Source organism: Mesoplodon mirus, assembly GCF_964341445.2.
Source record: "Mesoplodon mirus genome assembly, chromosome: 19".
Taxonomy (NCBI): Eukaryota; Metazoa; Chordata; class Mammalia; order Artiodactyla; family Ziphiidae; genus Mesoplodon; species Mesoplodon mirus.
The window spans coordinates 61329097-61343289 of NC_138995.1; the positions used below are offsets into that span (position 1 = coordinate 61329097).

The window sequence follows — 14193 nt, forward strand, 5'->3', positions numbered from 1 at the left end:
CCTCATGACAAGGAGCTTCATAAATATTCTTCACGTTGAACTGAACAAGGTGTGAGCAAACAGGAAGTGCCCTGGTGGCTATTGGAAGGGGAGTCTTCCACTGGTTCATTTAAAGGGGAAATATTACCTATTGCTGCAGGTGATAATTAGGGTTTATTAGAGTGAAGAGAGAGAGAAAAGAGAAGAAACATTATCCCCTCTAATTTGCATTTTTTTAATCTTGAAGAAAATGGAAAAAAAGAAAAAAGCCATGTCTCTTTGGGTATCCCATTATCACCAAAGAAAAGAAATTTGGAGCTTCCCTGGTGGCACAGTGGTTAAGAGTCCACCTGCTGATGCAGGGGACACGGGTTCATACCCCAGTCCGGGAAGATCCCACATGCCGCGGAGCGGCTGGGCCCGTGAGCCATGGCCGCTGAGCCTGCGCATCCGGAGCCTGTGCTCCGCAACGGGAGAGGCCACAACAGTGAGAGGCCCGCGTAACGCAAAAAAAAAAAAAAAAAAAAAAAAAAAGTAGTTGAAAACAACCTCACTAGGCGAGAACACCAAAAGTAGATAATTAAAGGTTTGCAAGTTCTTGATCCATGACATTTCAGGAGGAAAAGCAAACCCAGCCTCTGACCCAGGACAGGACACTTACCTCAGAAGCTGCCAAGCCTCCTCTTCTTCCTCCTGCACTGGGTCCTTTTCTCATCAAGATTATGTTGAGGAATCACACCAGCATCTTGAGAATATGCCTTCAATGGTGTCAGCACAGCTCCTTCACCTGCTCCCAGCACAGCCACAGGCAGAAGGACCTTGAAATGCTAAAAAGGTCAGTCTCTCCTGTCCTTTGTCTCAGGAGAGATTCAGGAACAATCAGCTCCTACATGGAGACCAATCTATGAGTTTTTCTTTGTTGTCTACACTTCTTCTCTCTTCATATAAATGTCCCAAAATTCTGCTAACATGCGGTATGTGGGCTTCACCGACTAGACCCTTGAAAGCCGACGCAGAGCAAAACTTACTGCCTCTCCTTGGCTCAGAACTCTCACAAATATACCCAGAAGCCCACGTACTTAATCCTGACCTCACCTTAGAATCACCTGGAGCACTTAATTAAACTAGCACTGATGATCCCACAGGACTTATACATGGACGCTGTGGGGAGGGCACAGGTGATGTGATTTCTTACTACTGGTCAACTAATCCTAAAGGGAAACCAGATGGGAACCACTTAGCTAAACATTTTTTTCTGAACCTTGAAAATGAATACAAATCTCTTTGGGATCAGGACCCCATTCTAAGAAGTTGTGAACCTGCAAGTTTGAGGTGGTGCCCATGAAATGACATCTTTAACAACTTTCCTGTTGGTGCTGAGGTTGCTCCCCCAAGACCCATTTTCAGTAGCGCTGACCTAGAGATATCACACAACACACCTGAGACCTCTGAGTAGTGTGAGGATTTGGGGCGGGAACTTCTAGAAGCACAAGGTCAGCCTGATTCTCTGAGAAGGTTTGAACATTTTAAGTTTGCTTAAATAGTCCCAATAAACCTTGATTGGTAAGCAGGACTCCCAATTTCGTTAAGTTTCATGAGCTACTCTTACTGGCAGACATATGATAACACTTTTTGTTTTTTACAACTTTACTGCAGTATAATTGCTTTACAATGGTGGGTTAGTTTCTGCTTTATAACAAAGTGAACCAGTTACACATATACACATGTTCCCATATCTCTTCCCTCTTGCGTCTCCCTCCCTCCCACACTCCCCATCCTACCCCTCTAGGTGGTCACAAAGCACTGAGCTCATCTCCCTGTGTAGATGTAGCTTTTTGATGAATACATCTGAAGTCAGTATATAAGTATAGTGAGGTATCAGAGTACACCAAGAAGACAGTAACTACACACAAATACCAGCAAGATGCATTTCTGTTTAGTTTCAAGCACTCTACTGGCTAATTGCAGCTCAGCCAATAAACTTGCAATATTTTTGAATCACCCAAAACTCTAAATCAATGTTGGTAACTCACTGATCTTTACTCCTTCCACCAGTAAGAAAACAAACAATAATTAAGGACATTTAGACTGCTTGTTTCATCCTTACCTTTTATAATCAGCTGTATTAACATATAGAACAATAGAAGGCACATATTCCCACCTCACACACTATTTGGACTAGAGAATTTGCTACTTTTCACTGGGACTATTCTCCTAGTCCTCAACCAGCTCTATGAAGAGGCCTTATTTACTGTTTAAGGAAGTCACGTGTCTAGCTCCCCACCTCCACCATAAACCCCCAGAAGGCATAATCGTGTCTTCTATCCCCCACAGTCTGTGTGTCACTGCCTCATGACAAGGAGCTTCATAAATATTCTTCACGTTGAACTGAACAAGGTGTGAGCAAACAGGAAGTGCCCTGGTGGCTATTGGAAGGGGAGTCTTCCACTGGTTCATTTAAAGGGGAAATATTACCTATTGCTGCAGGTGATAATTAGGGTTTATTAGAGTGAAGAGAGAGAGAAAAGAGAAGAAACATTATCCCCTCTAATTTGCATTTTTTTAATCTTGAAGAAAATGGAAAAAAAGAAAAAAGCCATGTCTCTTTGGGTATCCCATTATCACCAAAGAAAAGAAATTTGGAGCTTCCCTGGTGGCACAGTGGTTAAGAGTCCACCTGCTGATGCAGGGGACACGGGTTCATACCCCAGTCCGGGAAGATCCCACATGCCGCGGAGCGGCTGGGCCCGTGAGCCATGGCCGCTGAGCCTGCGCATCCGGAGCCTGTGCTCCGCAACGGGAGAGGCCACAACAGTGAGAGGCCCGCGTAACGCAAAAAAAAAAAAAAAAAAAAAAAAAAGTAGTTGAAAACAACCTCACTAGGCGAGAACACCAAAAGTAGATAATTAAAGGTTTGCAAGTTCTTGATCCATGACATTTCAGGAGGAAAAGCAAACCCAGCCTCTGACCCAGGACAGGACACTTACCTCAGAAGCTGCCAAGCCTCCTCTTCTTCCTCCTGCACTGGGTCCTTTTCTCATCAAGATTATGTTGAGGAATCACACCAGCATCTTGAGAATATGCCTTCAACGGTGTCAGCACAGCTCCTTCACCTGCTCCCAGCACAGCCACAGGCAGAAGGACCTTGAAATGCTAAAAAGGTCAGTCTCTCCTGTCCTTTGTCTCAGGAGAGATTCAGGAACAATCAGCTCCTACATGGAGACCAATCTATGAGTTTTTCTTTGTTGTCTACACTTCTTCTCTCTTCATATAAATGTCCCAAAATTCTGCTAACATGCGGTATGTGGGCTTCACCGACTAGACCCTTGAAAGCCGACGCAGAGCAAAACTTACTGCCTCTCCTTGGCTCAGAACTCTCACAAATATACCCAGAAGCCCACGTACTTAATCCTGACCTCACCTTAGAATCACCTGGAGCACTTAATTAAACTAGCACTGATGATCCCACAGGACTTATACATGGACGCTGTGGGGAGGGCACAGGTGATGTGATTTCTTACTACTGGTCAACTAATCCTAAAGGGAAACCAGATGGGAACCACTTAGCTAAACATTTTTTTCTGAACCTTGAAAATGAATACAAATCTCTTTGGGATCAGGACCCCATTCTAAGAAGTTGTGAACCTGCAAGTTTGAGGTGGTGCCCATGAAATGACATCTTTAACAACTTTCCTGTTGGTGCTGAGGTTGCTCCCCCAAGACCCATTTTCAGTAGCGCTGACCTAGAGATATCACACAACACACCTGAGACCTCTGAGTAGTGTGAGGATTTGGGGCGGGAACTTCTAGAAGCACAAGGTCAGCCTGATTCTCTGAGAAGGTTTGAACATTTTAAGTTTGCTTAAATAGTCCCAATAAACCTTGATTGGTAAGCAGGACTCCCAATTTCGTTAAGTTTCATGAGCTACTCTTACTGGCAGACATATGATAACACTTTTTGTTTTTTACAACTTTACTGCAGTATAATTGCTTTACAATGGTGGGTTAGTTTCTGCTTTATAACAAAGTGAACCAGTTACACATATACACATGTTCCCATATCTCTTCCCTCTTGCGTCTCCCTCCCTCCCACACTCCCCATCCTACCCCTCTAGGTGGTCACAAAGCACTGAGCTCATCTCCCTGTGTAGATGTAGCTTTTTGATGAATACATCTGAAGTCAGTATATAAGTATAGTGAGGTATCAGAGTACACCAAGAAGACAGTAACTACACACAAATACCAGCAAGATGCATTTCTGTTTAGTTTCAAGCACTCTACTGGCTAATTGCAGCTCAGCCAATAAACTTGCAATATTTTTGAATCACCCAAAACTCTAAATCAATGTTGGTAACTCACTGATCTTTACTCCTTCCACCAGTAAGAAAACAAACAATAATTAAGGACATTTAGACTGCTTGTTTCATCCTTACCTTTTATAATCAGCTGTATTAACATATAGAACAATAGAAGGCACATATTCCCACCTCACACACTATTTGGACTAGAGAATTTGCTACTTTTCACTGGGACTATTCTCCTAGTCCTCAACCAGCTCTATGAAGAGGCCTTATTTACTGTTTAAGGAAGTCACGTGTCTAGCTCCCCACCTCCACCATAAACCCCCAGAAGGCATAATCGTGTCTTCTATCCCCCACAGTCTGTGTGTCACTGCCTCATGACAAGGAGCTTCATAAATATTCTTCACGTTGAACTGAACAAGGTGTGAGCAAACAGGAAGTGCCCTGGTGGCTATTGGAAGGGGAGTCTTCCACTGGTTCATTTAAAGGGGAAATATTACCTATTGCTGCAGGTGATAATTAGGGTTTATTAGAGTGAAGAGAGAGAGAAAAGAGAAGAAACATTATCCCCTCTAATTTGCATTTTTTTAATCTTGAAGAAAATGGAAAAAAAGAAAAAAGCCATGTCTCTTTGGGTATCCCATTATCACCAAAGAAAAGAAATTTGGAGCTTCCCTGGTGGCACAGTGGTTAAGAGTCCACCTGCTGATGCAGGGGACACGGGTTCATACCCCAGTCCGGGAAGATCCCACATGCCGCGGAGCGGCTGGGCCCGTGAGCCATGGCCGCTGAGCCTGCGCATCCGGAGCCTGTGCTCCGCAACGGGAGAGGCCACAACAGTGAGAGGCCCGCGTAACGCAAAAAAAAAAAAAAAAAAAAAAAAAAGTAGTTGAAAACAACCTCACTAGGCGAGAACACCAAAAGTAGATAATTAAAGGTTTGCAAGTTCTTGATCCATGACATTTCAGGAGGAAAAGCAAACCCAGCCTCTGACCCAGGACAGGACACTTACCTCAGAAGCTGCCAAGCCTCCTCTTCTTCCTCCTGCACTGGGTCCTTTTCTCATCAAGATTATGTTGAGGAATCACACCAGCATCTTGAGAATATGCCTTCAATGGTGTCAGCACAGCTCCTTCACCTGCTCCCAGCACAGCCACAGGCAGAAGGACCTTGAAATGCTAAAAAGGTCAGTCTCTCCTGTCCTTTGTCTCAGGAGAGATTCAGGAACAATCAGCTCCTACATGGAGACCAATCTATGAGTTTTTCTTTGTTGTCTACACTTCTTCTCTCTTCATATAAATGTCCCAAAATTCTGCTAACATGCGGTATGTGGGCTTCACCGACTAGACCCTTGAAAGCCGACGCAGAGCAAAACTTACTGCCTCTCCTTGGCTCAGAACTCTCACAAATATACCCAGAAGCCCACGTACTTAATCCTGACCTCACCTTAGAATCACCTGGAGCACTTAACTAGCACTGATGATCCCACAGGACTTATACATGGCCGCTGTGGGGAGGGCACAGGTGATGTGATTTCTTACTACTGGTCAACTAATCCTAATGGGAAACCAGATGGGAACCACTTAGCTAAACATTTTTTCTGAACCTTGAAAATGAATACAAATCTCGTTGGGATCAGGACCCCATTCTAAGAAGTTGAGAATCTGCAAGTTTGAGGTGGTGCCCATGAAATGACATCTTTAACAACTTTCCTGTTGGTGCTGAGGTTGCTCCCCCAAGACCCATTTTCAGTAGCGCTGACCTAGAGATATCACACAACACACCTGAGACCTCTGAGTAGTGTGAGGATTTGGGGCGGGAACTTCTAGAAGCACAAGGTCAGCCTGATTCTCTGAGAAGGTTTGAACATTGTAAGTTTGCTTAAATAGTCCCAATAAACCTTGATTGGTAAGCAGGACTCCCAATTTCGTTAAGTTTCATGAGCTACTCTTACTGGCAGACATATGATAACACTTTTTGTTTTTTACAACTTTACTGCAGTATAATTGCTTTACAATGGTGGGTTAGTTTCTGCTTTATAACAAAGTGAACCAGTTACACATATACACATGTTCCCATATCTCTTCCCTCTTGCGTCTCCCTCCCTCCCACACTCCCCATCCTACCCCTCTAGGTGGTCACAAAGCACTGAGCTCATCTCCCTGTGTAGATGTAGCTTTTTGATGAATACATCTGAAGTCAGTATATAAGTATAGTGAGGTATCAGAGTACACCAAGAAGACAGTAACTACACACAAATACCAGCAAGATGCATTTCTGTTTAGTTTCAAGCACTCTACTGGCTAATTGCAGCTCAGCCAATAAACTTGCAATATTTTTGAATCACCCAAAACTCTACATCAATGTTGGTAACTCATTGATCTTTACTCCTTCCACCAGTAAGAAAACAAACAATAATTAAGGACATTTAGACTGCTTGTTTCATCCTTACCTTTTATAATCAGCTGTATTAATATATAGAACAATAGAAGGCACATATTCCCACCTCACACACTATTTGGACTAGAGAATTTGCTACTTTTCACTGGGACTATTCTCCTAGTCCTCAACCAGCTCTATGAAGAGGCCTTATTTACTCTGTTTAAGGAAGTCACGTCTTTAGCTCCCCACCTCCACCATAAACCCCCAGAAGGCATAATCGTGTCTTCTATCCCCCACAGTCTGTGTGTCACTGCCTCATGACAAGGAGCTTCATAAATATTCTTCACGTTGAACTGAACAAGGTGTGAGCAAACAGGAAGTGCCCTGGTGGCTATTGGAAGGGGAGTCTTCCACTGGTTCATTTAAAGGGGAAATATTACCTATTGCTGCAGGTGATAATTAGGGTTTATTAGAGTGAAGAGAGAGAGAAAAGAGAAGAAACATTATCCCCTCTAATTTGCATTTTTTTTAAATCTTGGAGAAAATGGAAAAAAAGAAAAAAGTCATGTCTCTTTGGGTATCCCATTATCACCAAAGAAAAGAAATTTGGGGCTTCCCTGGTGGCACAGTGGTTGAGAGTCCGCCTGCCGATGCAGGGGACATGGGTTCATACCCCAGTCCGGGAAGATCCCACACGCCGCGGAGCGGCTGGGCCCGTGAGCCATGGCCGCTAAGCCTGCGCGTCCGGAGCCTGTGCTCCGCAACGGGAGAGGCCACAACAGTGAGAGGCCCGTGTAACGCAAAAAAAAAAAAAAAAAAAAAAAAAAAAGTAGTTGAAAACAACCTCACTAGGCGAGAACACCAAAAGTAAATAATTAAAGGTTTGCAGGTTCTTGATCCATGACATTTCAGGAGGAAAAGCAAACCCAGCCTCTGACCCAGGACAGGACACTTACCTCAGAAGCTGCCAGTCCTCCTCTTCTTCCTCCTGCACTGGGTCCTTTTCTCATCAAGATTATGTTGAGGAATCACACCAGCATCTTGAGAATATGCCTTCAACGGTGTCAGCACAGCTCCTTCACCTGCTCCCAGCACAGCCACAGGCAGAAGGACCTTGAAATGCTAAAAAGGTCAGTCTCTCCTGTCCTTTGTCTCAGGAGAGATTCAGGAACAATCAGCTCCTACATGGAGACCAATCTATGAGTTTTTCTTTGTTGTCTACACTTCTTCTCTCTTCATATAAATGTCCCAAAATTCTGCTAACATGCGGTATGTGGGCTTCACCGACTAGCCCCTTGAAAGCTGACGCAGAGCAAAACTTACTGCCTCTCCTTGGCTCAGAACTCTCACAAATATACCCAGAAGCCCACGTACTTAATCCTGACCTCACCTTAGAATCACCTGGAGCACTTAATTAAACTAGCACTGATGATCCCACAGGACTTATACATGGACGCTGTGGGGAGGGCACAGGTGATGTGATTTCTTACTACTGGTCAACTAATCCTAAAGGGAAACCAGATGGGAACCACTTAGCTAAACATTTTTTTCTGAACCTTGAAAATGAATACAAATCTCTTTGGGATCAGGACCCCATTCTAAGAAGTTGTGAACCTGCAAGTTTGAGGTGGTGCCCATGAAATGACATCTTTAACAACTTTCCTGTTGGTGCTGAGGTTGCTCCCCCAAGACCCATTTTCAGTAGCGCTGACCTAGAGATATCACACAACACACCTGAGACCTCTGAGTAGTGTGAGGATTTGGGGCGGGAACTTCTAGAAGCACAAGGTCAGCCTGATTCTCTGAGAAGGTTTGAACATTGTAAGTTTGCTTAAATAGTCCCAATAAACCTTGATTGGTAAGCAGGACTCCCAATTTCATTAAGTTTCATGAGCTACTCTTACTGGCAGACATATGATAACACTTTTTGACAGAGATGTTGAGATCAAGCCATCTGAATTGCCGACAAACAGATCACGTATATGGTGAAAACGTGGGATGTGAAAGGACGGAGGTACTCAGGCTGCATCCTATGCTACCACGCCCACTGCTGGCAGACAGTGAGGGGGTTGGTCTTACTAACACTCCTCTACCTGCACTAGTCCGTAATGAGGATACTCCCTCTAAAACTCATAAATCAGGGAAATACATCATGGAACACATCAATGCCTGCTATAAATTCTGAAGCAGCAAAAAATAACAGGATGTTGAATTCATCTAAAAAGTTCTGTCTGCTTTGTTATGGTAGCTTCCTCCCCTGGTGTGAGCCCTTTCCGAAAACAATACGTTGAATATATTTTGGGTTTTCTTTTTTTTTTTCTAAGTGGTCACCAGGGATTTTAACATCTGATAATGTCCGATGCTCTAGCAATATTACAATCACCAAGTGTGTAAAAGGATTCAAAGGGCTAGTTATGGGAGGCTACCATGAAGGGCTGCCTAAGGGAACAGGCAGATTTCATTTTCCTTGGGCTCTTCACCCTGAGATCTCTGTTGCCTATTCTACCACCATCTAGAGAGTGACCAGGATAAGGGGCTTCACTCTATCTGCTGATGAGTGCAGCCATGCTTAACCCCACAGTCCTTGGTGCTTCCAGGCTCCCCTGTTCCTCGTATCCCCTCCATTCATGACATAGCATAAACTAGGATGGTGACATGTATAACTGTATAAAACAAGCTAAAATATTTCAGTTTTTCCCTACCTCACAATTCCAATGAATAGATGTAGCTTTTTTTTACATCTTTATTGGAGTATAATCGCTTTACAATGGTGTGTTAGTTTCTGCTTTATAACAAAGTGAATCAGTTACACATATACACGTTTCCATATCTCTTCCCTCTTGCGTCTCCCTCCCTCCCACCCTCCCCATCCCACCCCTCTAGGTGGTCACAAAGCACCGAGCTGATCTCCCTGTGTAGATGTAGCTTTTTGATGAATACATCTGAAGTCGGTATATAAGTATAGTGAGGTATCAGAGTACACCAAGAAGACAGTAACTACACACAAATACCAGCAAGATGCATTTCTGTTTAGTTTCAAGCACTCTACTGGCTAATTGCAGCTCAGCCAATAAACTTGCAATATTTTTGAATCACCCAAAACTCTACATCAATGTTGGTAACTCATTGATCTTTACTCCTTCCACCAGTAAGAAAACAAACAATAATTAAGGACATTTAGGCTGCTTGTTTCATCCTTACCTTTTATAATCAGCTGTATTAATATATAGAACAATAGAAGGCACATATTCCCGCCTCACACACTATTTGGACTAGAGAATTTGCTACTTTTCACTGGGACTATTCTCCTAGTCCTCAACCAGCTCTGTGAAGAGGCCTTATTTACTCTGTTTAAGGAAGTCACGTCTCTAGCTCCCCACCTCCACCATAAACCCCCAGAGGGCATAATCGTGTCTTCTATCCCCCACAGTCTGTGTGTCAGTGCCTCATAACAAGGAGCTCCATAAATATTCTTCACGTTGAACTGAACAAGGTGTGAGCAAACAGGAAGTGCCCTGGTGGCTATTGGAAGGGGAGTCTTCCACTGGTTCATTTAAAGGGGAAACATTACCTATTGCTGCAGGTGATAATTAGGGTTTATTAGAGTGAAGAGAGAGAGAAAAGAGAAGAAACATTACCCCCTCTAATTTGCATTTTTTGTAAATCTTGGAGAAAATGGATAAAAAGAAAAAAGAAAGTCATGTCTCTTTGGGTATCCCATTATCACCAAAGAAAAGAAATTTGGAGAATCTGGAAAGAAATTTGAGGTGTCTTTGATTTTACCATATTTGCAAAGACAACATGTTAGCCTGATAATTTCATGGGTTTGGGCAAAAATAAATAAAATTTAAATGCCTTAATATAAGACAAAATACTTTATCTTTCATGACATAACAGGCAGCTAGAGTTTCATGATTATCTATGTTCACCTTGTTCACCCTGAATTCCACAGGGTGACGCAAAGAGATCCAGGTGGATGCTGCGCATGGGAGAGGTTTGGATCACAGCTGAGGATTCCTTAGTTCAAGATACCCCAATCTCTTAAAATGAGTTGCAAGCAATCCTGCCCAATATTTGATCAGAGGGAGTCATTATCTTTATTATATTAGTTAGGCAATTATTCTGCCCTGTGCCCCAGTGAGAGACACTACTTATATCTTTCAATTCAGTGTGGTAAAAAATTCTTGAACAGAGGATGTAAGCAGACATTGTTTCTGTCAAGGACCTGAAACTTACTACAGATGAGGAAAAGCAAAGCCTGGTATTATCCCTTTGGACAGAATGTTTAATCCAAGTAGTCTAGTGCCTTTGCTTCTTTTTTAATATGTATATATAAAATATTAGACACTTGATTCTGCAAAGATTTACATGCTAGGGAGCGCCTGTTGCTTTGAACCAAGGACATAATGAATATAACTTTCCTTACCTGTGTATCTAATAACATGAGACCTACCTGTTACAGGTGTCCAGTTGGCCATACGTACTAACAGAGGTACATAGAAGAAAGAACAGCAAATTACTAAATGTCCCAGAAGGTGACAAAAACCATACTTCTTGACAAGTTTATTTAATCCAGTGTGGTAGGAAAGGCACAGCTCAATAAATGTATCATTTAAATTTAGAAAAAAAGAAAAGAAAAGAAAATCAATAAGGCAACAATGGCCTTAAATGACAAAATACACCAGTTGGACTTAGTAGATATATTACAGGACATTACATCCAAAAACAGCAGAATATACATTATTTTCAAGTATATATGAAACATTCTCCAGAACAGATCACATGCTAAGCCACAGAAAATATAGGTCAATATCTATAATGAATATAGATGCAAAAATCCTCAACAAAATATTAGCAAACTCGAATCCAACAATATATTGAAAGGATCATACACCAAAACCCAGTTGAATTTCTTCCAGGGTCACGAGGATGGTTCAACTGTCACTATTTGCAGATGACATGATACTTTATATAGAAAACCCTAAAGTCTCTACCCACACTTAGAACTAATAAATGAATTCAGCAAGTTGCAGGATACAAGATTAATATACAGAAATCTATTGCTTTTCTATACACTAATAATGAACTATCAGAAAGCTAAAGTAAAAAAAAAATCCCGTTTAAAATCACAACAAAAAGAATAAAATATCTAGGAATAAACTTAACCAAGGAAGTGAAAGACCTACATTCTAAAAACTATAAAACACTAGTGAAGGAAATTGAAAATGATACAAAGAAATGGAAAGATATCCAGTATTCATGGATTGGAAGAATATTGTTAAAATAGCCATACAACCTAAAGCAATCTACAAATTTACAATCTACAAAACTACTGAGCCTGCACTCTAGAGCCCACAAGCCACAACTACTGAGCTCACGTGCCACAACTACTGAAGCCCATGAGCCTAGAGCCCGTGCTCTGCAACAAGAGAAGCCACCACAATGAGCACACACACTGCAATGAAAAGTAGCCTCTGCTCACCACAACTAGAGAAAGCCCGCGCATGGCAACGAAGACCCAATGCAGCCAAAAAAAAAAAAAACAGTATGATACTGGCACAAAAACAGACACATAGATAAATGGAATAGAATAGACAGCCCAGAAACAATCCCATGCATATATTGTCAATTAACCTATGACACAGGAGGCAACAATATACAATAGGGAAAAGACAGTCTCTTCAATAAGTGGTATTAGGAAAACTGGACATCTATATATGTAAAAGAATGAAATTAGAACATTTGATCACACCATATACAAAAATAAACTCAAAATGGATTAAAGACCTAAATGTAAGACCAGAAACCATAAAACTCCTGGAATAAAACATAGAACACTCTTTGACATAAGTTGTAGCAATATTTTTGGGGGGTCTGTCTCTTCCAGCAAAGGAAAGAAAAACAAAAATAAAGAAATGAGACCTAATTAAACTTAAAAGCTTTGCACAGCAAAGGAAAACATCAACAGAATGAAAAGACAACCTACTGAATGGGACAAAATATTTGCAAATGATATGTCTGAAAAGGGGTTAATATCCAAAATATATTAACAGCTCATACAACTCAATATCAAAAACAAGAACTCAATTAAAAAATGGGCAGAAGACCTGAATAGACATTTTTCCAAAGAAGACCTACAGATGGCCAAAAGGCACATGAAAAGATGCTCAACATTGCCAATCATCAGGGAAATGCAAATCAAAACTACAGTGAGATATCACCTTACACCTGTCAGAATGACTATGGTCAAAAAGACCACAAACAGCAAATGTTGCCAAGGTATGGGGAACAGGGAACTCTAGTACACAGCTGATGTGAATGTAAACTGATGTATGTAGCCATTATGGAAAACAGTATGGAGGTTCCCCAGAAAACTAAAAATAGAACTACCCTATGATCCAGCAATTCCACTCCTGGGTATATATCTAAAGAAAATAAAAACACTAATTCAAAAAGATACACGCACCCCAATATTCATAGCAGCATGATTTACAACAGCCAAGATATGGAAGCAACTCTATGTGTCTATCCACGGATAAATGGATAAACAAGATGTGGTTTATATATTCAATGGAATATTACTCAGCCATAAAAAAAGATGAAATTTTAGCTTTTTGCAACAACATGGATAGACCTGGATGGTATTATGCTTAGTGAAATAAGTCAAACAGAGAAAGACAAACACTGTATGCTATCACTTACATGTGGAATCTAAATAAGAAAACAAATGAATAAATATAACAAAATGGAAACAGACACACATAGAAAGAACAAACTAGCGGTTATCAGTGGGAGGAGTACTGGGGCAGGGGCAAGATAAGGGTTGTGGATTAAGAGGTACAAACTGCCATGTTTAAAACATATAAGATACAAAGATATATTGTACAGCACAGGGAATATAGCCAATATTTTAATAACTTTAAATGGAGTATAATCTATAAAAATTATATATCACTATGTTGTACATCTGAAATTAATATATATTATATATTATATATATTAATATAATATGTAAATCAACTAGAATAAAAAATAGAGAAAAGATTAGAATAATCTAGGGAAATGTTATCCCTACACAAAAATGCATAAACAATTGAGAGTATTGGTTTATGTTAAATGTCTCTGTGTTTCACTTGGTCCCATTAGAAGACCAATAAAACCTGTTTGAAAAACAAAAACAACAAAAACAACCTATGGGAGGCAGGTAAACCCCCAGCACAGAAACTGAGCTCTTTCATAGTAGAGGTGTGAGTAACATGGGATGAGATCTTAGCACAAAATTCGTAGGCACCTTAGAAAGTAAATATGAGTATTACTGACTCACAGCAAATAGACCTAAATTAAACTAATACATAAACAGTATAAAACAGCATGATATACAAGAAGAGAACACTTACTGAAAGATTTCATGGCCTTCCTTATTGCAAGCAATGCCTGTATCATAATTGATGGAAACCAGGTATATCAGCCTAAAATATGCCTCTTTGACATAAAAATTATTTTGAGCTGAAGGCAATTAAGAAGCGGTAAA

The 14193-nt window shown here is 41.1% G+C and overlaps 1 protein-coding gene across 1 annotated transcript in view; it reads left to right on the forward strand.

Moving 5' to 3' along the window:
* Positions 1-2910: 2910 nt before the first annotated feature.
* ZNF331 (zinc finger protein 331) overlaps positions 2911-14193 on the forward strand; it is a gene marked incomplete at its 5' end in the record, with an annotated part of 29590 nt that continues 18307 nt past the window's right edge. The window contains one exon of the mRNA XM_082606704.1: positions 2911-3140. Coding sequence (XP_082462830.1) covers positions 2911-3140 — 230 coding nt within the window. The remainder of the gene's footprint in view (positions 3141-14193) is intronic.